This window comes from Cetorhinus maximus, chromosome 9, assembly GCF_964194155.1.
Source record: "Cetorhinus maximus chromosome 9, sCetMax3.hap1.1, whole genome shotgun sequence".
Classification (NCBI taxonomy): domain Eukaryota; kingdom Metazoa; phylum Chordata; class Chondrichthyes; order Lamniformes; family Cetorhinidae; genus Cetorhinus; species Cetorhinus maximus.
Window position 1 is genome coordinate 109870315 of NC_135887.1, and position 26571 is coordinate 109896885.

At 44.6% G+C, this 26571-nt stretch overlaps 2 protein-coding genes across 2 annotated transcripts in view; one reads left to right on the forward strand and one right to left on the reverse strand.

Annotated features, from left to right (window-relative positions):
* Nucleotides 1–2867: 2867 nt before the first annotated feature.
* Nucleotides 2868–25494, forward strand: irf7 (interferon regulatory factor 7). Its single transcript, XM_078549340.1, has 10 exons — nucleotides 2868–3098; nucleotides 3254–3419; nucleotides 6843–7017; nucleotides 8311–8432; nucleotides 10568–10628; nucleotides 11438–11575; nucleotides 12506–12661; nucleotides 17384–17752; nucleotides 19545–19657; nucleotides 21423–25494. Exons 1-10 carry the CDS (start codon nucleotides 3085–3087, stop codon nucleotides 21588–21590), a joined length of 1482 nt encoding a protein of 493 aa, XP_078405466.1. The 5' UTR covers nucleotides 2868–3084; the 3' UTR covers nucleotides 21591–25494.
* LOC144684920 (malignant fibrous histiocytoma-amplified sequence 1 homolog) overlaps nucleotides 8370–26571 on the reverse strand; it is a 75998-nt gene continuing 57796 nt past the window's right edge. The window contains exon 11 of the mRNA XM_078549336.1: nucleotides 8370–8484. Coding sequence (XP_078405462.1) covers nucleotides 8476–8484 — 9 coding nt within the window. The 3' untranslated portion in view covers nucleotides 8370–8475. The remainder of the gene's footprint in view (nucleotides 8485–26571) is intronic.

Sequence of the window (26571 nt, forward strand, 5' to 3'; positions counted from 1 at the left end):
CATTTGGAACCCAACACAATTTTTATTGAAGATTATTGATGATGACATTGGGTAATGGGCACTGACACTGGACATTGGCACTGGGTACAGATAATGGTGCTGGGCACTGACACAGTTATTGAAACTGGACACTGGACTCTGAACACTAGGCACTGATACTGGGCACTGCAACTGGGCACTGACCCTGGGCAATAGGTACTTACACTAGATAATGACACTGGCAATGACAGTAGGTGCTGGGCATGGACATGGGCACTCACACTGGGCAATAGGCACTTACACTGGATAATAACATTGGCAATGACACTGGGTACTGGGCATGGACATGTGCACTGACACTGGGCACTGACACTGGGTATTGGGCACTGACACTTAGCATTGACATTGGGCACTGGCATTGGGTGTAAAGGAATTCCTGTATTGACTGAAACTCCTGTCAGTATAATTCTCCTTTACTTCACTGCAACAATATTCGCCCAATCTACTTTCTCTGCTATGGCGCTTAAAATATAAATGACAAGGAAATGAAAGTAATCCCTGTTTTCTCTGCTGCAACAGAAAATTCATTTGTTCACTCACTGTGTTTTGTATTATAAACTGTAGTGTTAGAGAGTGTGAAACATAGTGTTGATTCAACGTGACAGAGTGATAGTGTCTCTGTGAAAGGGTGAAAGAAAACTCACATTTCAATAGCTCCTTTCATGACCACCGGATGTCTCAAAGAGCTTTACAGCCAATTAAGTACTTTTAAAAATGTAGTCACTATTATAATGCAGGAAATGCAGCAGCCAATTTGTGTACAATAAGATCCCACAAGCAGCATTCTGATAATGACCAGTTAATCCATTTTTCTGATGTTGATTGAGGAATAAGTGTTAACCAGGACACTGCAGAGATCTCCCCTGTTCTTCTTTCAAATAGTGCCACTGGATCTTCTCCGCCCTCCAGAGGGGCCTTGGTTTAATATCTCATCCGAAAGACAGCACCTCTGACAGTGCAGCATGCCCTCAGTACTGCCCCTCTGACAATGGAGCATTCCCTCAGTACTGCCCCTTGGACAGTGCTGCACTCCCTCAGTACGGCACCTCCGACAGTGCAGCGCTCCTTCGGTACTGACCCTGCAACACTGCAGTGCTCCCTTGGTACTGCACTGGAGTGTAGCCTAGATTGTTGTGCTCAAGCCCTGGAGTGGAACTGAAATTCTCAACCTTCTGACTGAGAGTTAAGAAAGAGTGCCACCACCTGGAATATATCTTGCAAGCTTTGTTTTACTCATTCCTGGGATGTAAGTGTCACTGGCTAGGCCAGCATTTATTGCCCATCACCAACTGCCCTTGAGAATGGTGAGCTGCCTTCTTGAACTGCTGCAGACCAGTCATATTGTGTAAGTACCTGTTAGGAAGGGAATTCCAAGATTTTGACCCAGCAACAGGGAAGGAACAGAGATATAGTTCCAAGCCAGGATGTTATATGGCTCAGAGGGGAACTTGCAGGTGATGGTGTTCCCATGCATCTGCTGCCCTTGCCCTTCTTGATGGTAGAGGTTGTAGGTTTGGGTTGTGGAAGGTGATGTCAAAGGAGCCTTAGAAAGTTGCTGCAGTGCATCATGCAGATGGTACACACTGCTATCACTGTGTGCTGGATTGTGAAGGGGGTGAATGTTTAAGGTATAGAATAGGATACCAATCAAGTGGTCTGCTTTTTCCTGGATGTTGTTGAGTCTCATGTGTGTCGTGGGAGCTGCACTCATCCCGGAAAGCAGAGAGTATTCCATCACAGTCCTGACTTGTGCCTTGTAAATGGTGAACAGGCTTTTGGAAGTCAGGAGGTGAGTTACTCGCTGCAGAATTCTCAGCCTCTGAACTACCCTTGTAGCTATTGTTTATATGGTTCACCCAGTTAAGTTACTGGTCAATGGTAACCCCCAGGATATTAATGGTGGGGGATTTAACAATGGTATTGCTGTTAAATGTCAAGATGGTTAGGTTCCATCATGTTGGAGATGGTCATTGCCTAGCACTTGTGTTGTGTGAGACATTTATCAGTCCAAGCCTGAATGTTGTCCACGTCTTGGTGCATATGAGCATGGACTTCTCCAGTATCTGAGGAGTCGCGAATGATGCTGGACATTGTGCAATCATCAGTGAACATCCCCACTTCTGACCTTATGATAGAGGGAAGTTCATTGAGGAAGCAGATGAAGAAAGCTGAGCTTGGGACACTGAGGAACTCCTGCAGTGATGTTCTGTGACTGAGATGATTGGCCTCCAACAACCATCTTCCTTTTGCTAGGTATGATTCTAGCCACTGGAGAGTTTTCTCCCTGATTCCCACTTGACTCCAATTTTGCTCGAGTTCCTTGATGCCATATTCTCTCAAACGCTTCCTTAATGCCAAGGGCAAGGGGATGGGGTACGAAGTCTGTATGTAAGGATGGGGTACAGTGTGTTCGTGAAACGGTGGGAAGGATGGGTGTCAACGGGAAGATTTGGGGACAGGAGTTACGTATCAATGACCTTTGAATTATTGGCCAGTAATGTTTGCTAATTGACAAACAAAAATTCCTAAGCTTTGCGATGTGAAAAGTTAAAGTGGGTTTTTTCTGAACATTCCCTTCCTTATCATTATTTGGAATATTACATGCCGGTTAAACAAGATGCTGCTTAACAATGTTTTTTTCCGGGCCTCCAGAACGAATAAATGCACCAATTTCTTTTTGCATTAACCAGTGCGACAATAGAAAGCGAAACTTAAAAAATAAATAAAGCTGCAAACTCGAATCGAGCCCATGTGATTTCTGAGAAAGGAAACTGCATTGCCATATTTGGACAGTTAGAGTTCCCGCCCCCAGTATTTGGGTAAAAGCTGGTCTGAAGTTGCTTGACTTGAGGTGAGCTGATGAAACCACAAACCGGCGAGAGTCAACTCCTCCTCCTGGGGCTTTTACAGCTGGGCTGGTGTTTCTGTTAGTCTGTGATGTAATATGACTGCTCCAGCCCTCCTTATATAACAGGCTGGAGCCTCGGGCTGCCTTTGAATAGAATTGAAAGCAGACAGACTGTCGTGTCGTGTGAACTGACTGCAATGGGCAAGCAGAGGTAACTCACTCTGGCTGTCATAAAGTATTTGCTGGGGGAAAAGTCTTGATTCTGACCTGCACTTTGTACCATTGGAAAACTCATTACCTTCATTTGATCTGCTTCCGTGCGTTTTAAAACATAAACCCCTGTCCTTATCACTTTACTATTTGCAGAATGAATAACCAGAAACCGCAGTTCCGAACCTGGCTAATTGAACAAATTAACAGTGGCCGTTACCACGGGCTGTATTGGCTGGACCCAGACCAGACGATATTCCGAATTCCCTGGAAACATGCTGGCAGGCAGGACCTCTGTGAGGATGATTACAGCATCTTCAAGGTAGGGACCTTGGCTTTCCTTGGCTGCAGAGGATAAATGTTTGCTAGGCTTAGCCCCCTTATCCCTGGAAGTATTGACATAGCTGAGAGACAGTGTCTGAATCTGAATGTCCAAGAACCGTGTCTGTAATGAGAGCGCGCTGCACTGTCAGAGGGGCGGTACTGAGGGAGTGCTGCACTGTCAGAGGGGCGGTACTGAGGGAGTGCTGCACTGTCAGAGGGGCGGTACTGAGGGAGTGCTGCACTGCCAGAGGGGCAGTACTGAGGGAGCGCTGCACTGTCAGAGGGGCAGTACTGAGGGAGCGCTGCACTGCCAGAGGGGCAGTACTGAGGGAGCGCTGCACTGCCAGAGGGGCAGTACTGAGGGAGCGCTGCACTGCCAGAGGGGCAGTACTGAGGGAATGCTGCACTGCCAGAGGGGTGGTACTGAGGGAGCGCTGCACTGTCAAGGAGCAGTACTGAGGGAGTGCTGCACTGCCAGAGGGGTGGTGCTGGGGGAGCGCTGCACTGCCAGAGGGGTGGTGCTGAGGGAGCGCTGCACTGCCAGAGGGGTGGTACTGAGGGAGCGCTGCACTGCCAGAGGGGCAGTACTGAGGGAGTGCTGCACTGCCAGAGGGGCGGTACTGAGGGAGTGCTGCACTGCCAGAGGGGCAGTACTGAGGGAGCGCTGCACTGCCAGAGGGGCGGTACTGAGGGAGCGCTGCACTGCCAGAGGGACAGTACTGAGGGAGCGCTGCACTGTCAAGGAGCAGTACTGAGGGAGCGCTGTACTGTTGGAGGGTCAGTACAGAGGGAGCGCTGCACTGTCAGGGGGGCAGCCTTCCAGTTGAGATGCTGAACTGAGGCATCCTCTGGTGGGTGTAAAGATCCTATGGCATTGATTTGAAGAAGAGCAGGAGAGTATACCATGGTGTCTTGGCCAATATTTATATCCAACGGCTTAGAAGAGATTTTCTGATATCTAATCTCACTGTTGTTTGTGGGAGTTTGCTGTGCACAAATAGACTACTATGTTTACTGTACCTGTATTACAGACTTCAAAAGTACTTCATTGGCTGTAAGGCACTGTGAGATTTCTGGTGGTCATAGAAGATGCTGTATAAATGCAAGTCTTTCATACGTTGAGTCTATTCTCTTAGGGTTTCCTGTTTGAATTGTTTGAGTTTTGAAAGTGCGCACTGATGGTTAAGCTGTGTTTAGTTGTATTCCGACTTCGATTGGGAGCCTGTTCTCACTGAATGTTGTTTCAATGTTGGTGTGAAACATGGAAAGTGAGTGGATTAGCTTCAGCACTAAAGTGAGACCAACCAGAAAATCTCAGTGGGGACTGTTCTGTGAATTCTGTTGAATGAATGGACCCCACAGCACAGTTTGAAAATGCTGCCTTACTGTGGAGTGCTTCAAATAAAAACATTCCGCTGCTGCTGCCTGGCCCATACTTGGTGTCTGCCTGAAGTGCATGCACCAGGCAGATTGAAGGGATGGTCCCTCCGCTGGGGCAGTGGGAAGCGGCAGTGGCCCCAGTCCATTGAGCTGTGAGCTTCAGACAGGAGGTGTATCAAGACCCCTCCTTAGGATCGCTCAGCGCTGTTGTGTGTAGGGCAGCTAAGGACCAGGGTCTTCTGGGGTAGTGATGAGCAGCCAGCACCCACACCCTGGGCAATGGCCATTTAGTTGAGGAATCAGTGAGTAGTTGACACCTGTGGCACAGAGTGTGCCAACACCAGTCTGCGCCTCGACAGAGGAGGAAATCAGTGGGGAGATTTAAAGTAACAGAGCACCTGTTTCCCCATCCATCAGCGCAAGAGGACTTTCAAAAATGAATATGTTTGAAATCTCCTCCCACCAGGTTTTGTGGGTTAGTTGAAACTGATTTATCAGCTCAACAACCTCCCAGTGCTCTAATTAATTTTACAAATTGGCCTTCCATCGTCAGCAGTCTAGCATCTGTTAACTGGGTTCCATTAAAAATCCGACTGTGTCTCAGCTAGGGATCCTCCCATGTTTATGTATCCAGTTTCTAAGTGATGATTTGTCAGTTGATTTTATCCAAAAACTAGAATTGAAATCTCAAAAAGCAGACTTTCTTGAGTTATCACTGTCCGACTGTGTTGTTAACCTGCTAGTGTTGCTGTGCTGCCCTGTGGTTAGCAGCTTATGAGGTGGGTGGAGTATTCACAGGATTGCAGCATGCTAGCTCACCCAAAACCCTGACACAGCTGCCAATGGCTTCAATATCCACTCACGTGGGAGGTATTTCAGGATAAATCAATGGTTTAACACTCCCAGCATGGAGGCTCATACAACAGGAGGGCAGTGTGCCCAAAAATGCATAGAAATTTAGCATGGTTTAGTGTGATCTGGATCTGTAATAACTAACATGGAAATGCTAATCATGACCCAACACTGTTCCAAAACAGTACGGCTCAATACTTGTACCCTCCCACCATTCCCCACTGCTAGCATCAATCTTGATCCCGTGATTAAATAGAGCTTTCCTGTAGCATCTTTCCCATCCTCAGCACATGCATTGCACATCACAACCAGTAGAGCACTTGTTCACTTATGTAGGCAGCTAATATGTACACTGCAAGATCCCACAAACAGCAGTGAGATAATGACCAGGTAATCTGTTATTATGGTATAAATATAAATGGATAAATATTGGGTGCAACATCCTAACTTTACTGCTCTCCTTTGAATAGTGCCATAGGATCTTTTATCTCTACCTGAGAGGCAGACAGGGCCTCTTTTTAACACCATACAATGTCCAGTCTTAGCTCTCTCGAGATTTGGGCACATAATCTTAGCTGACATTCTGAGTGCAAGGGAGTAAGGGAGTGCTGCACCATCTGAGCGGTAGTTCAGAGGGAGCACTGCACTGTTGGAGGGAGTGCTGCACTGCCAGAGGCACAGTACTGAAGGAGCGCTGAACTGTCAGGGACGCAGTACTAAGGGAATTGCTGCAATGTTGAAGGGATAGTACAGAGGGAGCTGTACTTTTTAAAAATTCATTCACAGGACTTGGGCATCGCTGGCTAGGCCAGCACTTATTGTCCATTCCTAATTGCCCTTGAGAAGCTGCAAGGCCTGTTGGGCCTTTTAAGAGGCAGCCACATTGTTTTGGATCCAGAATCACATGTAGGACAGCAGATTTCATAGGGCAATAGTGAACCAGATAGGTTTTTAATCATGATCATCATTAGATTTTTAATTCCAGATTTTCCACCATTTGGTGGTGGGATTTGAACTCAGCTTCCCAGAGCATTACCCAGGGTCTATGGATTATTAGTCCAGTGACAATACCACTACGCTACTGCCTCCCCTACTGTCAGAGGGGCAGTATGGATGGTGTGCTGAATTGTCTCCATACTGGTATCCTTCACCGCTGCTGATTGGTAAGAATTTTGCCCTTGTTTTTCAGGGTTGGGCCATAACGAGTGGGAAATTCACTGAAGGCCCCCCCAAATGGAAAACTAACTTCCGATGCGCCCTCAACACTAATGAAGCGTTCACTTTGGTGGAGGACAACTCAAAGGATTCCTCGGACCCACATAAAATCTACGCCATCACCAACCGGAAGGCCAATCCAGCTCCTAGTATGTATCACTCGTATGCTTATGTCTTAAATGTTCCATTTCACAGAAAAGCACTGAGATGCCTGCAGTTCAGTGACAGATCAGCCAAGTTCTCATTGAATAGCAGAACAGGCTACAGAGGCTAAAAGGCCTCCCCTTGTTCCTATGCATGCCTGGCGTGCATGTTTTTGAAAATCATCATCCTGTTGGTCTAGCAATATAAATTTTCTGCATTCTTTTACTGCTCCGTGTTACAATTTATTGCAGCTACAATCTGTTCCATCAGCTTCAGATAGATAAATAGCAGCAGCAACATGGAACTACGCTGCTCTGATAGTTAATCTCCTGGACACTGCTGAAAAATCACTGGAACAGGATTCAAGTTTTAAAAATAAAATCTTGGCAAATATTTTTATTTTATTAGTTAAAAAGATGTTGGACTTTGAGAAGGGGGAAGCTGTTTGACGTTGTATTTGCTCTTGAGATATGGGTGTCACTGGCAAGGCCAGATTTATTGTCCTTCCCTTGTTGTGGTTGGGAAGGTGGTGGTGAGCTGCCATCTTGAACCACTGCAATCTGGGTGATGTCAGTCACAAATCATCCAATTGGCTAAGCAAGAGTCAGTTCACTTTCCGATTGCCTGTGGGGCTCAAGTGTTGGGCGACCAATGATGGGACTAAGAAAATGCTGGAAAAACTCAGCAGGTCTGGCAGCATCTGTGGAGAGAGAAACAGAGTTAATGTTTCTAGTCCGTATGACTCTTCTTCAGAGTTACTAGTTACTAGTTACATCCCAACTGGAGTATTCAGACTTCAGTTCATGTGGAGAGATTGGAGAAGCTAGAGTTGTTCACCTTAGAACAGAGGTTAAGAGGAGATTCAATAGAAGTGCTAAAAGTTATTAATTGTTTTGATAGAATAAATAAGGAGGAACTGTTTCCAGTGGCGGAAGAGTTGGTAACCAAATGACAGAGATTTAAGGCGATTGGAAAAAGAACCAGAGGGAAGATGAGAATAATTCATGCAGCTGTTTGCTGTGATCCGGATTGCGCTGTCTCAAAAGGTGGCGGAAGCAGATTCAGTAGTAACTTTCAAAGGGAATTGGATAAATACTTGAAAAGGAGTAATTTGAAGGACTGTGGGGAAAGGGCTGGGAAGTGGGACTAATTGGATAACTCTTTCAAAGAGCCAGCACAGGCACAATGCGCTGAATGGCCTTCTTCTGTGCTGCAACATTCTTCGATTCTAGGTAATTGTAAAAACATTCTAAACAAAAGGTTTGGTATTGAAATTTTTTTTGATGCTGTGATTTCAGATCCTCTGCAGGAAGATGACAATCTAGAATCAAGACTGTATATCAGTCCTGAGACTAACCCAGCCTGCCCCAACTTCACGCTCCACAACCCCCAGCAGTCCTTTGGGGCATTTCACCTTCAGGTATGTTGGGATCCAAGAGTCTATTGTACTGAGCTTTCAACCATCAGGAGACCTATTAAACAGAGATAACAGGATTACACAAAGTTAGAAATCTGGACATGGAGCAGGAAGCAGTGATCCTTAAGTAGGCGTATTGAGGACTCTAGATAACACTAGTCAGCTGCATTCCACTTCTCAGTAACTATCTCTCTTGTAAATGATATTGGATCCATGACATCTGGGGAAAATTCTGCGCTCTTAGAATCTTAGACTGTCAAACTGTTTTATTTCAGGATGCACCTTTAAACTGGCTTAGCTTGATTTGTGACATGCTGCTTCCTTGTTCTGGATTCCTCAACTGGATGAACAAAGGCTTTCTCGATCTACCCTGTTATGATTTTAAAACCCCTCGACCAGCTCAACCCATAACTTCCTAATCTCCAGCAAGCATAAAGCAATCTGACCCAGTTGCTCATCACTGTGGTCTCGGCCATGGCTCAAAGGGGACATCTCTCTCACCTCTGAGACAGATCGTTGTGGGTTCAAGTCCCACTGCAGAAATCTGAGCACCGAATCCAGGTAGACACCCCTGGGCAGTTCTGTGGGAGTGCCGCACTGTTGGAAGGGCAGCACTGAGGAAGCACCACACTGTCAGGGAGGGCAGTACTGAGGGAGCACTGCGCTGTGTGAGGTACTGTCTTTCTGCTGAAATGCTAAACTGAGGCCCTATGTGCCCTCTCCGATGGATGTAAAAGAGTCCATGGCGTTATTTTGAAGAACAGCAGGGGTGTTCTCCCCAGTGTCCTAGCAAATATTTATCCCTCAACTAACATTACTAAAAAAACAGAATATCCGTTCAATTATCATATTGCGGTATGTGGGACCTTGCTGTGCAAAAGAATTGCTGCTGCATTTCCTACATTACAACAGTGACTACACTTCAATAAGTTATCCAATGCTTTGGGTCATCCTGCGGCTGTGAAAAGCACTATAGAAATTCACATCTTACTTTATATTACACACTGAGTGTGGCAGTATGCGACAGGTTAAAACCAATAGTCAGACTTATTTGCAAAGAAGACAATTACACCACAATAGAAAGAAACAGCAAATGTACATGACAAAGGATTGCAATCAATGAACTGTTTCAAAAGAAAAAGAATTCAAACACTTTAGTTATTTTTGTAGCTTTCCAATGAATCCTGCTGTATGTTACATGGGATATTGACCTTTGTCGGGAGCTGCTGTTAGCTCCCCCATGTTGAGGCAAAATAAGTAACTAGGGGTTGCAGTCCTGTTTGTCGCTGAAATATGATGTTAACGGAAGCCCACTTGCTGATAAATTAATTCATGTCAATTCCAGTCAATTAAGACACTAGCCATATCTAGCAGTTAACCAGCTAATGGAAGGCTTCTGGCATGTGAGGGTTGATAGAATCTTTGAAACGGGACATCTCCTGGAATTAAAACTCTTGACAGCTCATCAAGGTGAAATAATACATTCCATCGATTTTCTTCAGCCTCCCCACACCTTTAAGTTGAGTGTCTGGTAGGCGAGCCGCCTTTCTTGCAGCAATATTGTATTCACAAAGTGGCGTTAATCAAAAAGTTGCAGCTGGAGTTCGGTGATCATGTTTGTGTAATAGCGATAAGGAGCAGCTAGTTGGAGCCAATATTAATTTATTTACCCTATTTGATGTTAAAAAAGTAAAAAGCTTTCTACTTGATCAGATATCTCTATAAAGCAAATTAATTATCTTTCCAAATGAACGAACAATATATTTTGCAGTTCTCCAATTATAACCCACAGTGGAAAAATCGGTACTGCCTGTCTGGGTGATGTGCTCAAGTCTCTTGAGTGGAACTTGAACTCACAACCTTCTGACTCAACTGAGAGAGAGAGAGAGAAAAAGAGTGGGTGGGTGCTACCCACTAAGACATGGCTAACACCTTACATCATCCCTTATAACAAAAGAATTAGTGAATTTTCCACCTAGGCAGTGATTATAAACTGCTTGGTAAACGTGTTCATTAATGACAATGTGAGTGTAATCACTTTCTGAGTTAAATGTGACAGGGACTAATGAACAGCTTGGTGATTGGAGATTGCGAACAAATTGAAATACAGATGTTCCCCTTTGTTTCTGTTGAATTAGGAACAGCTAGATGAATGTATTCCAGATTTTGGATTAATGAATCTTTCGGACAGTGCTGCAGGTTAGTGTTATTCTCGTCAATGTGGGTTGTGTGTTTTCTTGGTGAAGCTGGGCTGCATGAAATCCTGGAGTGGAGAATCCAGCGGGATACACAATTAGATATTCCTTAGCTAAAGGGCGGTGAAGACTGCCTCGAGCGGAAACTAAATGCCTTGACAGTGCAGCCTGTGGGCCAGAGTGCTTCCACCCACCCCTCGCTTCCCACCCCCTGGCAAAGCTTCACTCTATTTCTACCCCCTGCCCCCAACACCCTTCCATACAATGGCCCCATTAAAAAGGGTCAGGAACCCTGCCAAAACCCCGGGGCCGTGGATTGGACCTGCCTACTCCGGTGTGCTTCCCCCACCCGACTGGAATGTCACATTGAGCTCCAGCCAGGGAGAAAAGACTCATGGTGTGGAATTAAAACTGCACCCCGAGAAACGCAGACTTCCCAACTGAAACTCTGTTCCCCCAGAAACTCCCCTATCTGTCTACAGAATCCTAACTGGTTAAATTCCAGGCTGTTTCCTTGGGTCCCCAATTCCCAGTTTCTACCCCAAAGTAACACTGCAGTTATAGAGAGCTCTGGTCAGACCCCATGAGGAGCACTGTGTTAACAGCTGGAGCTCAGGAAGGATGCTTGACCTCGTAGGGAGCATGGTGCAGATTCACCAGAATGATGCAGCGGCTAGAGGTTTGTGGGCGTTTGCTGTGTGCAAATTGGAAGAGCGATTACATTTCAGAAGTGCTTCACTGACTGTAATGTGCTTTGGAATGTTGTGAAATACGATTTTGAAAAATTAATCTTCCTTTATTGTTTCCTTGAAGACCAAATTGCTCCTTGCCTGTTAAATCCAGCAAACTTCTTTAACCCAGTAATGAACGGACACAGTAATCTACAGGTGCCTCTGGGCACTCCTCCCCAGGAAGCTCTCGGTGTGTCCCCAGCCCAAGTCGTGCCCACTGGTGAGTAAAGAAAGCTACTGATGTCAGACAGTAACACAGGTAATTGCTGGAGCCAGAACCAGGGAATTGGGTAGTGGCCAGAGGGAGTTTGATAAAAATTCAATTGTGATTCACCTGCCACCTGAGCTTCAACCTGTAAGTAAAGGCTGTGATCATTACCATAAACTCCCCTCCTCTCCCCAGATACGGGCCTTTTCCTGGATACATGGACAAAATTGTAACCACTGCTGTTGCACCCTGGGGCCTTCTCTCTGACTGCTCCTAGTCCTGGCTGGGTATAATACCCTGGAGGGTAAGAGGGAGTCCACTGGTCTTTACCACTTCTGATCCAATCCCCCAAAAAGATGTGCAAGGTGCAAAATGGTTGCCATTTCTGCACAGAAGAGAGATATATGAGGCAGAAACATGCCCTTTGTCCTTGTCACCGGGCAGCTCATGACCTGACCTGGGCTTTGTTGTTGCAGAAACCACATTCCAACAGGGGGCTAGCTCCAGAGTTCCCAAGGCAGGGCCTTGATGGGGTGTCAACACCCACTTCCTGAGGCTCAGCCCTTTCCCCAAGCCAGTAAATATGAAGCAGAGTATGTTAGTTATCATTACTTAGCATACCAGAAACACAGCACTGAGCCCAACAGAAATATAGTGATCCCTTGTTTGCCTTGAGATACTGGGTTTGATGCTCTGTCCAGCAAAACAGTGAGGCTGTGAATTGTGAGTGCTTTGACCTCAAATCCCAATCCAACAGGTCTGACAGAGAGTAATCTTCTTCTGATCGCACCCCCAGGCCCATATCCCATTGACATTCGCTTGAGTTCCACTTGGAGTCTCTCTCCCATGAAACATTATTTAGAGAGAGAATACTGTAAACTTTACATGTTAAGTTGACTTGTTTAAACAATAAGAATCACTGTTTTATGTTCGAAATATTAGACCAACGGTGGGAGCCTTTGCTTGTCCCAAGATCCTACATGATGGAGAGTGTGGCCCAGGAAATGCCAGTACAGATTCCTGCTCCAGATCTCTCTCCCAATCCGGTTCCGGAAGCACCGATCGTAACTGCAGCTGCTTCTCAACTCTTCCAACAATGTATGTCAAGTGGAACAACAGCCGAACTCTTGTGTCAGCTAGTACTGTCTTTGCCTTTTCTATTTAAATATGTTAACAGAGTTTTTAGACAGAACTTTCTTTAGAAAGACTTTCATTTCTATAGTGCCCTTTAGAACATCAACACCCAAAGCACATTACATCCAGTTAACTAATTTTGAAGTGTAGTAATTGTTGTAATGTATGAAATTGGGCAATTAGTTTGCACACAGCAAAATACCACAAACAGCAATGTGATATTGACCAGATAATCTATTTTTCATGATGTTGGTGGAGGGAAAATATTGGACGAGACATTGGGAAGAACTCCCCTGCTCTTCTTCTATTAGAGCCACGAGATCTTCTATATCTGCTGAGAGGGCAGATGGGGCCTTGGTTTTAATGTCTCATTCAAAACGTTGCACCATCCGGCAGTGCAGCCCTCCCTCAGTACTGACCCTCCCACAGTGCAGCCCTCCCTCAGTACTGACCCTCCGACAGTGCAGCCCTCCTTCAGTGTTGACCCTCCGACAGTGCAGCCCTCCCTCAGTACTGACCCTTTGACAGGACAGCCCTCCCTCAGTACTGACCCTCTGACAGTGCAGTTATCCTTCAGTACTGCTCCTCTGAGAGTGCAGCACTCCCTCGGTACTGACCCTCCTACAGTGCAGAGCTCCCTTGGTACTGCCCTTCTGAGAGTGCAGTTCTCCCTCAGTATTGCCCTTCTGGCAGTGCAGTGCTCCCTCGGTACTGACCCTCTGCAGCTCTCCCTCGGTACTGACCCTCTGACAGTGCAGTTATCCTTCAGTACTGCTCCTCCGAGAGTGCAGCACTCTCTCGGTACTGACCCTCCTACAGTACAGAGCTCCCTTGGTACTGCCCTTCTGGCAGTGCAGTTCTCCCTCAGTATTGCCCTTCTGGCAGTGCAGTGCTCCCTCGGTACTGACCCTCTGACAGTGCAGCACTCCCTCAGTACTGACCCTCTGACAGTGCAGCACTCCCTCAGTACTGCAGTGGGAGTGTCAGCCTGGATTATCGGCTGACATTTCTGGAGTGTTTTCTGAGTGAAGAAAACTGGGCATGAACTGGGTGAAATGATTGGCCTGTTCTGCTGTAACATTCTGTCTCTAGATCTTGGTTCAATAACATGCTGAGCATCATAGAACCATAGAAAAGTTACAATGCAGAAAGAGGCCATTCAGCCCATCGTGTCTTCACCGGCCAAAAAAGAGACAAAAGGAAATTAGCTGCTCATTTTTAGTCCCACTTTTCAGCACCCAGCCCATAACTTGCAGGTTACAGCACTTCAGATGCAGATCCAGGTACCTTTTAAATGAGTTGAGTGCTTCAGCCTCAACCACCAACTTAGGCAGTGAATTCCGGACGCCCACCAGCCTCTGAGTGAAAAAGTTTTTCTTCATGTCCCCTCTAATTCTTCTACTTTAAATCTATGCCCCCAGGTAATTGACCCCTCAGCCAGGCGAAACAAGTCTTTCCTGTCTACCCTACCTAGGCACCTCATAATTTTGTACACCTCAATTAGGTCACACCTCAACCTCCTTTGTTCTAAGGAAAACAACTTTAGTCTATCCAATTTTTATTCATAGCTGCAATTTTTCAAGCACTGGGAACATTCTTGTAAATCCCCTCTGTATTTCTCTAGGGCAATTATGCCCTTCCTGTAATGTGATGACCAGAACTGTACACAAAATTCCAGCTGTGACCTAACCGGCATTTATACAGTTCCATCATTACACCCCTGTTTTTGTATTCAATACCTCGTACAATAAGGATTTACCACCTTGACCATCTGTCCTGCCACCTTCAGGGACTTGTGGACATGCACTCCAAGGTCTCCCACTTCCTCAACCCCTCTCAATATCATGCCGTTTATTGAGTTTTCCCTTGCTTTTTTGCCAGCCCAAATGCATTACCTCACACTTTTCCGGATTGAATTCCATTTGCCACTTTTCCTCCCACTCAACCAAACCATTGATATCATTTTGGAGACAACAGCAATCCTCTTCACTATCAACTACACAACCAATTTTTGTATTATCTACAAATTTCCCAATGACGCCTTTCACATTTAAGTCCAAATCATTAACATATATGGCAAACAGAAGGGCACCAACACTGAGCCCTGTGGAATGCCACTGGAAACTGCTTTCCATTTGCAAAAACATCCATCGACATTAATTACCCTTTGTTTCCTGTTGCTGAGCCAATTTTGGATCCAACATGCCATCTTCCCCTGTATTGCATGGAATCTCACTTTTCTGACCTGTCTGCCATCTGGAACCTTGTCAAATGCTTTACTAAAATACATGTAGACAACATCCACTGCACTACCCTCATCAATCCTTCTTGTTACTTCCTCAAAACATTCTATTAGGTCAGTAAGACATGATCTTCCATGATCAGTCTCAAGACCAAGCCTTTCCAGTGCAGAATCATCCACTTTCCTCACCTGCCAGAGGTAGTTTAGCAATTAAGCCCACCTTTGTACTGTAGTCCAGCCCTAAATGGTTTGGGGGTGTGCGCAAACTCTCTTCCTGTATCCTCTCAAAGCCAGCACATGGATCATTAAAACCAGCTGCCTTTTGTTTGAAACAAATGAACAGGCAGAGGCCATTCAGCCCCTGGAATCTATTCTGCCATTAGATCATGGCTGATCTGTATCTTAATTCCATTGAGTTGTCATGGTTCCATATTGTTGTGAGGGCTGTTATTAGTTCTCACAAAGAGGTTCAGAGGCTTGCAGTGTTTATTAACAACACATAACTATATACATATGTACAAAGTATAACCCAGACTAGGAGGTAACTTCACGCCAACTTCTGCCAGACTCTGTCAGCCTACTGTCATGTGACTCTCTACATAATAATCTGGGTGGTACAGTTTGCTCAGTCCCACCTTAACACTTGCTATGCCAAACACCTTATACTACACCTCCCCCAAAGTCTTTACCCAATATATTTACAAAACAATCTTTCTTTGCATGCTTTACCCACCCCCCCACCCCGCCCCTACTCCCCCACCCCCCCACCCCCTCCAAGTCTCTGACTTTATAAATTCAGATGGTCTGAAGGCTTTACCATTTTTCTATATCTCGTTCTTGTCACATTTGGAGGAATGGTAGTCTCAGATGCTTTAGCCTAACTTTGTTGGGTTGGAGTTGGAATTGCAGTATCTGGTGTTTCAGGTGCTTGGGTGTTTTCATCTGATTTACTTATATGTTTGGTAGGAGATTCCCCTTGAGGGATGAGGAGAAGATTTCTCCTGTTCTGCCTGATCGTACCTTCTGGGGTATGTGTCAGGTAAGACCATGGTTGATCTTCATCCCTCCAGACAATAATGCCCACTCTGTCAAGGTCTCTGATCCAAACCTTGTCACCCTTGTGTAACCTGGACAAGTTTCTAGTGCGGTACCTCCTATTGTAAGCTGAAGCTTGTCTCTGTCTGCAGGACTATTCTTGGTCCTGAACCTTCTGATTGTCCCCGACTGCCAACCCTAAGATGAATTTATTCGGTAGCGTGGGAAGCTGAGTGTGAAGTTTTCTGCCCATCAGGAGCTCTGATGGGGCAAATCCACATTGCAGCGGGTAGATCCATATGTTAGAAGTGCCATTGGAAGGCCTTGTTTTTCTTCAAAATGGTCTAAATGGTGCGGACATCCCTTTGAGCTTCACCGTTAGATTGTGGATACCTTGGGGAGCTGGGAAGGTGTTGAAATCCATAAATTATCGCAAATTGAATGAAGCCATAATTCATTAACGAATTGCGGGCCATTATCAGACACACCTGGTCTGCGATGCCACGGCTCGAAAACACTTCCTTCAATGACCTACTGACAGCCTCTGTGGCCGTTGTGTGTAACTTCTTCCTTCTACCCTTCAGCCTCCACCTCTGCAATAGAAGCATTTAGGTGATCTCCGGTTGTGTGTTCAAATTAGGTGCACTTCGCTCAGGTCAGGCTGTGGTTTCTTTAGTTTTTCATGCCTTGGGATTTCAGGGTCCTTTAGCAGCTGCCACCATGTGTAAGTGTTGTTAGTAGGTCTCTCAGAGGTTCAGAGGCTTGTAACGTTGAATATTGAGTGTTTATTGGTAACACCTAACTATCTAATATGTACAAAATATAGCCCAGACTAGGAGCTAACTTCATGCCGACTTCTACTAGACTTTCTCCATTTGCCGCCCAATATCATGTGACTCTGTACATCATCATGTGGGCGGTATTGTTTCCCCAGTCCCACTCTAACCCTTGTTATGCCGAACACCCTCGTATTACGCATATCCTTTAATATTCTTATCTGACAAAAATCTATCATTCTCGATTTCTACTTATCAGTTGACCACCACCCTCAACAGCTTTTTGGAGGAGAGAGTTCCAGATTTCCACTTCCCCTTTTGTGATGAAGTGCTTCCTGACATCAGCCCTGAAAGTCCTTGCTCTATTTTTAAGGTTATGCCCCCTTGTTCTGGACTCACCCATCAAAGGAAATAGTTTCTCTCTATCTACCCTATCAAATCCTTTAAACATTTCAATTAGATTATCCTTTAATCTGCTATACTCAAGGGAATACAAGCCTGTTCTCATAATTAAACCATTTTAGCCCTGGTATCACCCTGATTACTGAATCTGCTTAATCTTCACTCTGAAGCAAATTATCACAGGGTAAGATCAAAGTCGTTTGCTGATTAAGCCTCTTCCTCTTTGTGCAGTTCCGAGAGATTTTGACATTACCATTTACTACCGTGGCAAAGAAGTCCTCCAGAGCACGGTTAGCAACACTCCAGGTTGTCGCCTGTATTATGATGAAGAGAATGAGAAATTTGCTCAGCTGCAGCATGTCAAGTTCCCAAGTACAGAGGAGATAAATGATCACCAACAGAAAAGGTTCACCAATTGTCTCTTGTCAAACATGGCAGGAGGACTCCTCCTGGAGTATAAAAACGGAGATCTTTTCGGCAGGAGACTGGGGAAGTGCCAAGTCTTTTGGGCTCGTTCGGAAACATCTGAGAATGAGGATTCGCAGAAGCTGAACCGAGATGAAGTGGTCAAACTGTTCAGCCTGAAAGATTTCATAACAGGTGAGTTTCATGCCGATTGGTTTCTGTTGTAGAATGTTCAGTGGCCCTGGCTTCCCTTTTAATTCCCAAATGTTGAAGAAATGATCCAGCCTCCCACCCTCCCCTTGGAGGGTAGACCCCGCTCTCATCTCCTCCCACTTTCCTCCTCAGTGACGTTAATACCAAGGTTAATACCTTCGCACCACGTGCACTGACACACATTCTGCTACGACAGCACTGCCCTATTGCCACTGTCTGTGACTTTCACTTGTGTTTTTAACATCCCATTCAACGTTCTTTAATAACCACACGGTTTACGCAGTCAGAGACTTGCTCTTCAGAGGGACTGTGCTTGCTGACGGTTACCCATGTGTGTTTTTATTGCCTTCCTCAATCGCTGGGGATATTGTCTGAAGACAACAGGCTCAGCGCTTCAGAAAACTGCTCCTCAAATTAGAGAAAAGCCTTTAAAAAATCATTTGAAAAAAAAAAATTCCATGTGGATCAGACCTTTGGCTCAGTTCTGGGGAGATTGAAGCCACACATGGTCCCAGGGCAGGGAGGTGGGAGCCCATCAAACCCTCCCATTGTATTAGCTGGGATAATGGATGTGTTCACATGGCAGCCTGTCAGGCCACTACTGAGGCTAGCTTTCAATTCCAAATTTATTAATTTAGTTTAAATTCTACCAGCTGCAATGGCAAGATTTGAACCCATGTCACTAGAGCATTAGCGTGGGCCTCGGGATTGCTAATTCAGTGACATTACCGCTACACCATCTCCCCTTAAATCTTCTGATCCACTTGGCCACAATCTGTTTGGGATGAGATTGAATAGCATTCTGGATTTACACCCTGACCAACTCCTCATGGAGACTAAAATTGGGCAGGGTGTATGAATCCAGCATTGTTCCCAATTCCATGGGTTTCTCACTGGTCAGTAAAGTTAAAATTTCCCCTGAAAACTTGCCCCTGAATGTCAGCCCATGGTTTAAACATTGAACGATTAAAATATGGCGTCTTTTTGAGAACATAAGAACATAAGAACTAGGAGCAGGAGTAGGCAATTCAACTCCTCGAGCCTGCCCCGCCATTCAGTACAATCATGGCTGATCTAATTTCGGCCTCAACTCCAATTTCCCGGCCTCTCCCCATAACCTTTCAACCCGTTACTAATTAAAAATCTGTCTATCTCCTTAAATTTATTCAGCGTCCCGGCGTCCACTGCACTCTGAGGTAGTGAATTCCACAGATTCACAACCCTTTGAGAAAAGTAATTCCTCCTCATCTCTGATTTAAATCTACCACCCCTTAGCCTAAAACTATGTCCCCTCATTCTAGAATGCCCCGCAAGGGGAAACATCCGCTCCACACCTATTTTGTCTATCCCCTTCAGCATCTTATATACCTCAATTAGATCTCCTCTCATCCTTCTAAACTCTAGCAAGTATAGGCCTAAACTGCTCAATCTCTCCTCATAAGACAAGCCCCGCATCTCTGGAATCAACCTAGTGAACCTCCTCTGAACCATCACCAATGCGGCTACATCCTTCCTCAAGTAAGGGGACCAAAACTGTGCACAGTACTCCAGGTGCAGTCTCACCAATGCCTTGTACTGTTGCAACAACACTTCCCTATTTTTATACTCTATTCCTTTAGCAATAAATGCCAAAATTTCATTTGCCTTCCTTATTACCTGCTGTACCTGCATACTAACTTTCAGCGATTCATGCACGAGGAAACCTAGATCCCTCTGCACTGAAGCATTCTGAAGTTTCTCTCCATTTAAATAATAAGTTGCCTTTTTTCTTCAGAATTCATTGAATTCACGCAGCAGAAACGCGGGGCGCCGCAATGCTCCATCTTGCTGTGCTTTGGACAACAATTCCAGGTGGGAAATGAGAAGAAGAAACTCATCCTGGTCGAGGTGAGAGAGTCTTCACCAATCCAACAGGGAATTCTGGAGATACCTCTTTAAAGAGAGACTTGCATTTTATGTAGTGCTATTCACAACCTCAGAATGTCCCAAAGCGCTTTACAACAAATAGAACACTGTTTGGAATGTAGTCACTGTTGCAATTTAGGAGTCAATTTGCACACAAGAAGATCCTACAAACAGGAATGTGATAGATGTCTAGATAATCTTATCCAGAAACTGCTTAGAATGTGGAACTTACTACTACAAGGAGGGGTTGAGGCAAAAAGTATAGATGATGTATCTAAGGGAAGCTAGTTAAACAAGTGAGGAAGAGGGATAGAAAGTTATGTTGATAGAGTGAGATGAAGTAGAGTGAGAGGAAGCTCATGTATAAACACTCGCGTGGACCATTTGGGCCGAATAGCCTGTATCTGTGCTGCACGTTGTATATAATTCTATGCTCTTCATAAGGTGAAGGTTTTAAACTGATAAATATTAAAATGATAACAGCATCGAGCATTTATCTACCCCCCACCCCTCCTTAAATGGCACTGTCCAATGAGTTTTCTTGGGCTGTTTCTTCTGGTTTGGTTTTCAAAATTTATATTAAAATAAAACTGAAATTGTTCCCTGTGGGGATTTCCGGCAGGAGTTACAACAGATTCCTGCCCGCAGCAGTGCGAGGTCATGGTTTTTAAGCTCTTTCAAGGTCTTAATTGCTGGCTGAGTTCCCGTCCTGAATGGATTCTACCTCAGCGCCTCCCAAACCCACAACCTCGATCACCTAGGGCAGCAGGTGCACGGGAACACCACTACCTGTAAACTCCCTCCAAGTCTCACACCATTCTGACTTCGAACTATATCAGGGTCTGAACCCCCAAAGATTTAAGGCCAGATTTTTGAAAATTGTTATTCAAAACATGGGCCCCCTTTTAGAAGTCACTGGTTTGGCCTCAGCTGGAGTATTGTACCCAGTTCTGGGCACCAGGCTTTAACAAGGCGGTGAAGACCTTGGAGAGGGAGCAGAGGAGATTTATTAGAATGTTACCAGAGATGAGGGAGTGTCATTCAATGGGTGAATCTGATGTCAGTGGTGTGGAGAGACTGGAGAAGCTAGGAATGTTCTCCTTAGAGTGGAGAAGGGTAAAGGTAGATTTAGTTGAGGCATTCAAAATCATGAAGGGCATTCATAAGAGGAAATAAGGAGAAACTGTTTCCATTGGCAAGAGGATCGGTAACCCGAGGACACAGGCTTAAAGTAAATGGCGAAAGAACTGGAGGAGAATTGTTTTTATTTTACACAGCGAGTTGTTATGATCTGGAAGGCGCTGACTGAAGGAGAGTGGAAGCCGATTCAATTGTAACTTTCAAACGGAAATTCGCTAAATATTCACAGGGGAAAGTTTTGCAGGGCTCTGGGGAAAAAAACGGGGGAGTAGGATTAATTGGATACTCTCTCAAAGAGCTGGGTCAGGCACAATGGGCTAAATAGCCTCTTTCTGTGCTGTATCATTCTGTGATTCTGGGAGGAGGGGAATCCGAGACCCTCCAGTCTGCCCTTTTGCTAACATACCCACTCCCACCCAGGCTGTTCGCTCTGAGAAGCAGAAATAGTTAATGGCCTATGAGCCTAGGCACCTGTGACAAATTTACTGAAAAACACGAGCCTAATAATTTTCGCCATTGGCAGAATTTGAAAGCATTTGGTTCTTCTTTGAGCAGCTGAACCTCGCTCCTTCAATATGCTAATCTTTCTTCTATTTCCAACCCTTAGATTGTTCCTAAAGTCTGTATCTGGCTGATTGAAAAGGCTCATCAAGATGGAGTATCCTCACTAACCAGTGAGAATGTCAGTCTGCAGATCTCCCACAGCTCCAACACTCCATCCCTCGAGAACTTCCTGGCTTTAATCAGCGAATTGGATACCATGGAATGGGGTTAGTGTAGCTGGAGCACTGGTCCCAAGAAATGGGCTCCAAGTATCAACACTGTCAACCTGTCACAAAGGCTTCCCACCTCAACGCATAGCTAAAAATATTCTGACCCAATTCCTACAATGCTTATCCAGAAGAATCTTCTAGGACTCGTCATTGTATTTTAATCTTCATTACTTTGAACTCTGAGCGAACCTTAAGCTTCACCTTTTAGATGTCGGAGGAATGCTTATTGCACCTTACTTCTTTCTAGTTACTAGCCAAAGTATTTGGACTGTTCGCAAAGTGTTCGAGAAGCTGGATCAGAAGTTGCTTTTCTCTCATCTGGTTCTTGCTGATAAAGGAAAGCGACATTCGGAAGATAAAACTTCAAACCCGTTTGCAGTTCTCCACAGTGCCATTTCCATTAAAGGCAAGAAGAAGCAGAAACTACTCTTGAAAAAGAAAGACACACTAAACTGTACTCTGTCGCTCAAGTGGGAAACTGGAAACAAAGATAAAAACAACTTGCATTTGTGTAGCTTCTTTCCACAACTTCAGGATATTCCAAAATGCTTTATAGCCAATTAAGTACTTCTAAAGTCTAGTCACTGTTGTAATGTAGGAAATGCGGCAGCCAATTTCTGTTCAGCAAGATCCCACAAACAGTACTGCCCAAATAAAGCACACTGTACAGAAATGGGCCCATAGATTTAGACCTGTTTGGCACAGGGCAACATTTTGAAATTATTTTTGCTCACCAGCATGCCTTGAGGCTTTGTTATACAAAATACTGAAAATAAGTATTTCTAAAGAATTGAGGTTTTTATTTATAAACTGTTTTTGTAAATTTAGAAGTCCCATATTTTTTGGCCCTAGTGCTGTTGGAGATTTTGTCCCAGCGACAATGAAGGAACAGTGATATAGTTCCAAGTCAAGATGATGTGCGGTTTGGAGGGGAACTTGCAGGAAGGTGATGCCCCCAAGTGTCTCAGTCTTGTTCTTTTAGGTAGTAGAGGTCTGGGTTAGGGAGATGCTACCAAAAAAAAGATCAGCAAAATAAATTGCTAAATGGCTTTTTTTTCCCACAAAAGAAAACCCTCGTACCCACAAAATTCCTCAAAAGACTGAATCCATTTCCAAAACGATGGCAAAGGAATTCACAAGGGCTCAGATGAATCTTCCTGATTGGAGAGTGCAGAGTGAAGTTAATGGTCAGATGAGATCTGGTCCCACACAGCTGCAGTCAAACAATTTCTTTCACAATGGGTTCATTCTCAGGTACAAAACCAACTTCAACTTGTTTATTTGTTTCAAATTTAGAAGGGTTTAAACCAACTTTTTAAGTTTCTATGATTCGTGGCACTGAGGCTCTGTCACAGGGAACACAAGAAAATCTACCTTTTATATTTCTGGTTAACTTAAGTTTAAGTTACACGACTGCTGGAACTGCCGGTGGTTCCACAGCACCAACAGTGTCAGGGTTAATGGAGTTCCCAACTTTCCAGGATTGTCCTGCTCCAGGAATTAATGATTAATTTTGGCCAGTTGCTTTAAAATGTATTGGAGATAAGTTTTGGGGATCACCCTGTTGTTAGATCAAGGGTAGGAACTAGCAGGAAAGCTGCTAGAATGACAGAGTCTCCTCCTTATAGTTTGTACACTTAAGAAAAATTAGTTTTTATTAATGTCCTTCAGCCCCATTCCTGGGAGAGAATAATCACACATTCATACTCACACACGCGCACACACACACACACAATTCCCACATGGATTCATTCCAGTCCATCACCTTGTAACATCATTAATTGTTAAATAAACACTGACATACTTACAATTGGGGATTAAAATGGGGAGGGAGAGTGACTGCAAATTCTGGAAATCTTTAAAAAAAAATTCTAGAACCCTCGGAAGATCATCAGTGCCTGTTTTTTTTTATATGTAAAAAAGTATGTCATCGTTTTGGGTGGAGATGTTCTGTGGCTATTTGATTAACTCCCGGTCTGCGAATCTCACTCTGTTCAGGGTCTGTAGTAAGGGAGGAGGAAGAGTTTACACAGCACGCCTTGGAAACCACCTCTTCAAGTATGAGTTTCTAAAGTCTTGAGTATCTTACTATGAAGTAGGCATGGATGCGAAGGGCTAAATGGTGCTTTATGCTGCCCTATTCAATGATAAATTCCTTTATCTGCTCTAAACAGAGGGAATGAGCCTTTATCATAATGAGGTGGTGTCTGTTAAAGTTTCTCACAAACACGTGAAACATCTATAGGCTAATACTCAAAAAAAAAAAATAATTTCAAGACAGAATCCATCCTGCAAGAAGAACAGTCAGGAAGTGTGAAACAACCTTCAAGCTTGATAACTATTTATTTTTTAATTTACTTTAATATTTTTATTGCTGCTGCCTTTTATGAGAATGTCAACCCCTTTGTGAGTCGGTGTGCTTTTTTAAAAATTTGAAACAGAAGTTTAAAGCAGAAAACCTGACCATCCAGCTCATCAATGAGGGCTTCACTGATGCTGCTCATTGGTGGCTTGAATTCAGGCACGGTAACCGCACTCCTGAGTTGCCAGAGAGTGACGGTTACAGAGAGTCAATAGTCCTCAGGTAGGGCCGAGTTAGAAATGTTTACAACAAATGATTTAAGGGCTTCCATATGAACTGTGAATTTGGACCATCTTGTGTTGATCTGATCAGCGCTGTGTGACGGGGTAAACATCAGTCTAGAGAATATTGTATTATATTAATCATGAATTTCAGTGATTCCTAGATGAGAGTTTTCACAAATATCAAGATCTAATTTCACAGATTGCTGATATTTTAGAATTGCCTGTATAACAGGCCTCTCTCCACACTTGATTTTATCTTTCAGTGATATGCATCAATCATTCATTATGCAACTCACCCCATTTCCCTCCCTGTTGACCGGGGTGGGGAGAGGTGATGTGCAGGATGGGGTGGGGGGGCGGTGACAGGAGGCGGGTATACCGTTCCTGCTGATCAGCTGGCATGTTGTATGCCCGTTTTCTATTCAAGACACCAGCAGATCTTCAACGCAGACGTCACTTAAAAATCAGGTCAGGAACAGGCCGATTGGATTCCATTTAAGCTTGTTGCTCATTGGTCAGAGCAGGATCTGCCCTTGGTTACCTTCAGGGAACTGGCAGATGCTAGTGATTTGGTTAAATGGTCACTCTTAAAATCAATCTGATCAGGGTTCCCAGGTCAGCTTTGGGCAAGGAGCTGGTGCTCGTTAATGGAAATAGAAATTGTTCTACATTCAGTCATGGGATCATAGATCCCAAAACAGGCTAACTTGTTCTACCAGATATTGGTAGCAGATACACAATTACTCCATTTCCCAATGAACTATTTTGGGAAGGAGTTTATTGAGCTGTGAGGAGATCAGGGCGTTGATGAATTTCTAAACTGAATTCTCTAAGTATCCAATATGCTACTCGTGCTGTGTTATGCACTCCAGGATCAGAGTGGCTCTTAGTTTTGGTGCAAGGTAATCTGCATTAAATCCACATTCAGCAATGATTGTAATCCAGGTCCCGGTGTCTCCTAGGGGGAAAAAGGTGCATGATGTGCACCTCAAGACACCTGCTGACTGGATTGAGCAGCACCTGAATATAAAGAGGGTGGAGAGGGAGCAGAATGAAGAAGGTGCACATTCCAAATAGCATTTGTTGTCTCACTGACCACAAGGAGACAGCACATGCAGTTAGATGTCCCCCACCACCCAAACCCCTTCAATCTCTGCACTTGGAAAAACCCTTTTCTCAGCCCAGCAAAGCTCGAACAGTCTTATTGAGGTTTGAAGGGTGAAGTGTATATATTCCTCTGTCTACATCTGAATATTTGATAACTTCATTGCTGTTTAAAATTTTATGAAGAGTTTATTAAAACAGAGAGAAAAATTGCAAGTCTTGTGTTTTCTTGAATTCAGTAGTTGTTTTTAGTAACACTTTTTGCATCATTTAAGCTGCAATGTTTGTGCTTCAAGCACTTATTTACAGAAACTAGAACCATGCCCAATCTTTCGGGGGGCGTGGCCGGTACTCTGGGGGCGTGTGTCGTGGGTTTCGACAGACTCTGGATTTCATAACCACAAGATATCCCAAAGCTGTTTTGAATTGTTGTTGCTGTTACAATTTATTTTAAAAATGGAGGCCAATTGGTGAACAGCAAGATTCCACAAACAGTCATGAGACAAAACACTTGTAAATCCAGCTACACTTGTTCCATATATCTCTAAAGAGTGCCATGGAAGCTTTGGTCACTTTGGTTTAATATTACATTTGAAAGCTGGCACAACTCCCTCAGTAGTGCCCCTCTGACAGGGCAGCACTCCCTCAGTACTGCTCCTCTGATAGTGCAGTGTTCCTCAGTACTACCCCTCTGACAGTGAAGCACTCCCTCAGTACTACCCCTCTGACAGTGAAGCACTCCCTCAGTACTGCCCCTCTGACAGTGTAGAGCTCCCTCAGTACTGCCCCTCTGACAACGCAGCCCTGCCTCGGTACTGACCCTCTGATTGCAGTGTTTCTTCAGTGCTACACAGGGGCATGTTGACCTTGACTCAACAACACCTGCTTGTATTTTTGTATTATCTTTTACACAATAAATCATTCCAGGGTGCTTTACAGGAACATTGTAAAGCAAAACCAAAGGGCACAGCTTTAAGATAACTGGCAAAAAAAATGCAACGGTGATATGAGGAAAAGCTTTCTCACGCAGCAATATGCCGGGATCTTGAATGCACTGCTAAGAGTGTTGAGGAGGCAGGTTTCATCATGACTTTCAGGAGAGAGTTGGATTATTAACTGGAAAGGGAGAATCTGCAGGGCTACGGGCTGGGGGGGGACGGGTGGCAAGGCAGTGACACTAGATGTGTTGCTCCTTCAGAGATCCAGCACAGACACAATGAGCTAAATGGTCTGCTGTGCAGTAACCAATCTGTGATCAGATGCGGAGAGGTGTAGGGAGGGAATTAAGAGGGC

Coding starts and splice junctions, on each gene's coding strand:
- irf7 (XM_078549340.1), top strand. Junction 11,576..12,505: donor AGCCCAAGTCGTGCCCACTG/GTGAGTAAAGAA, acceptor TCGAAATATTAG/ACCAACGGTGGGAGCCTTTG. Junction 12,662..17,383: donor TTCTCAACTCTTCCAACAAT/GTATGTCAAGTG, acceptor CTCTTTGTGCAG/TTCCGAGAGATTTTGACATT.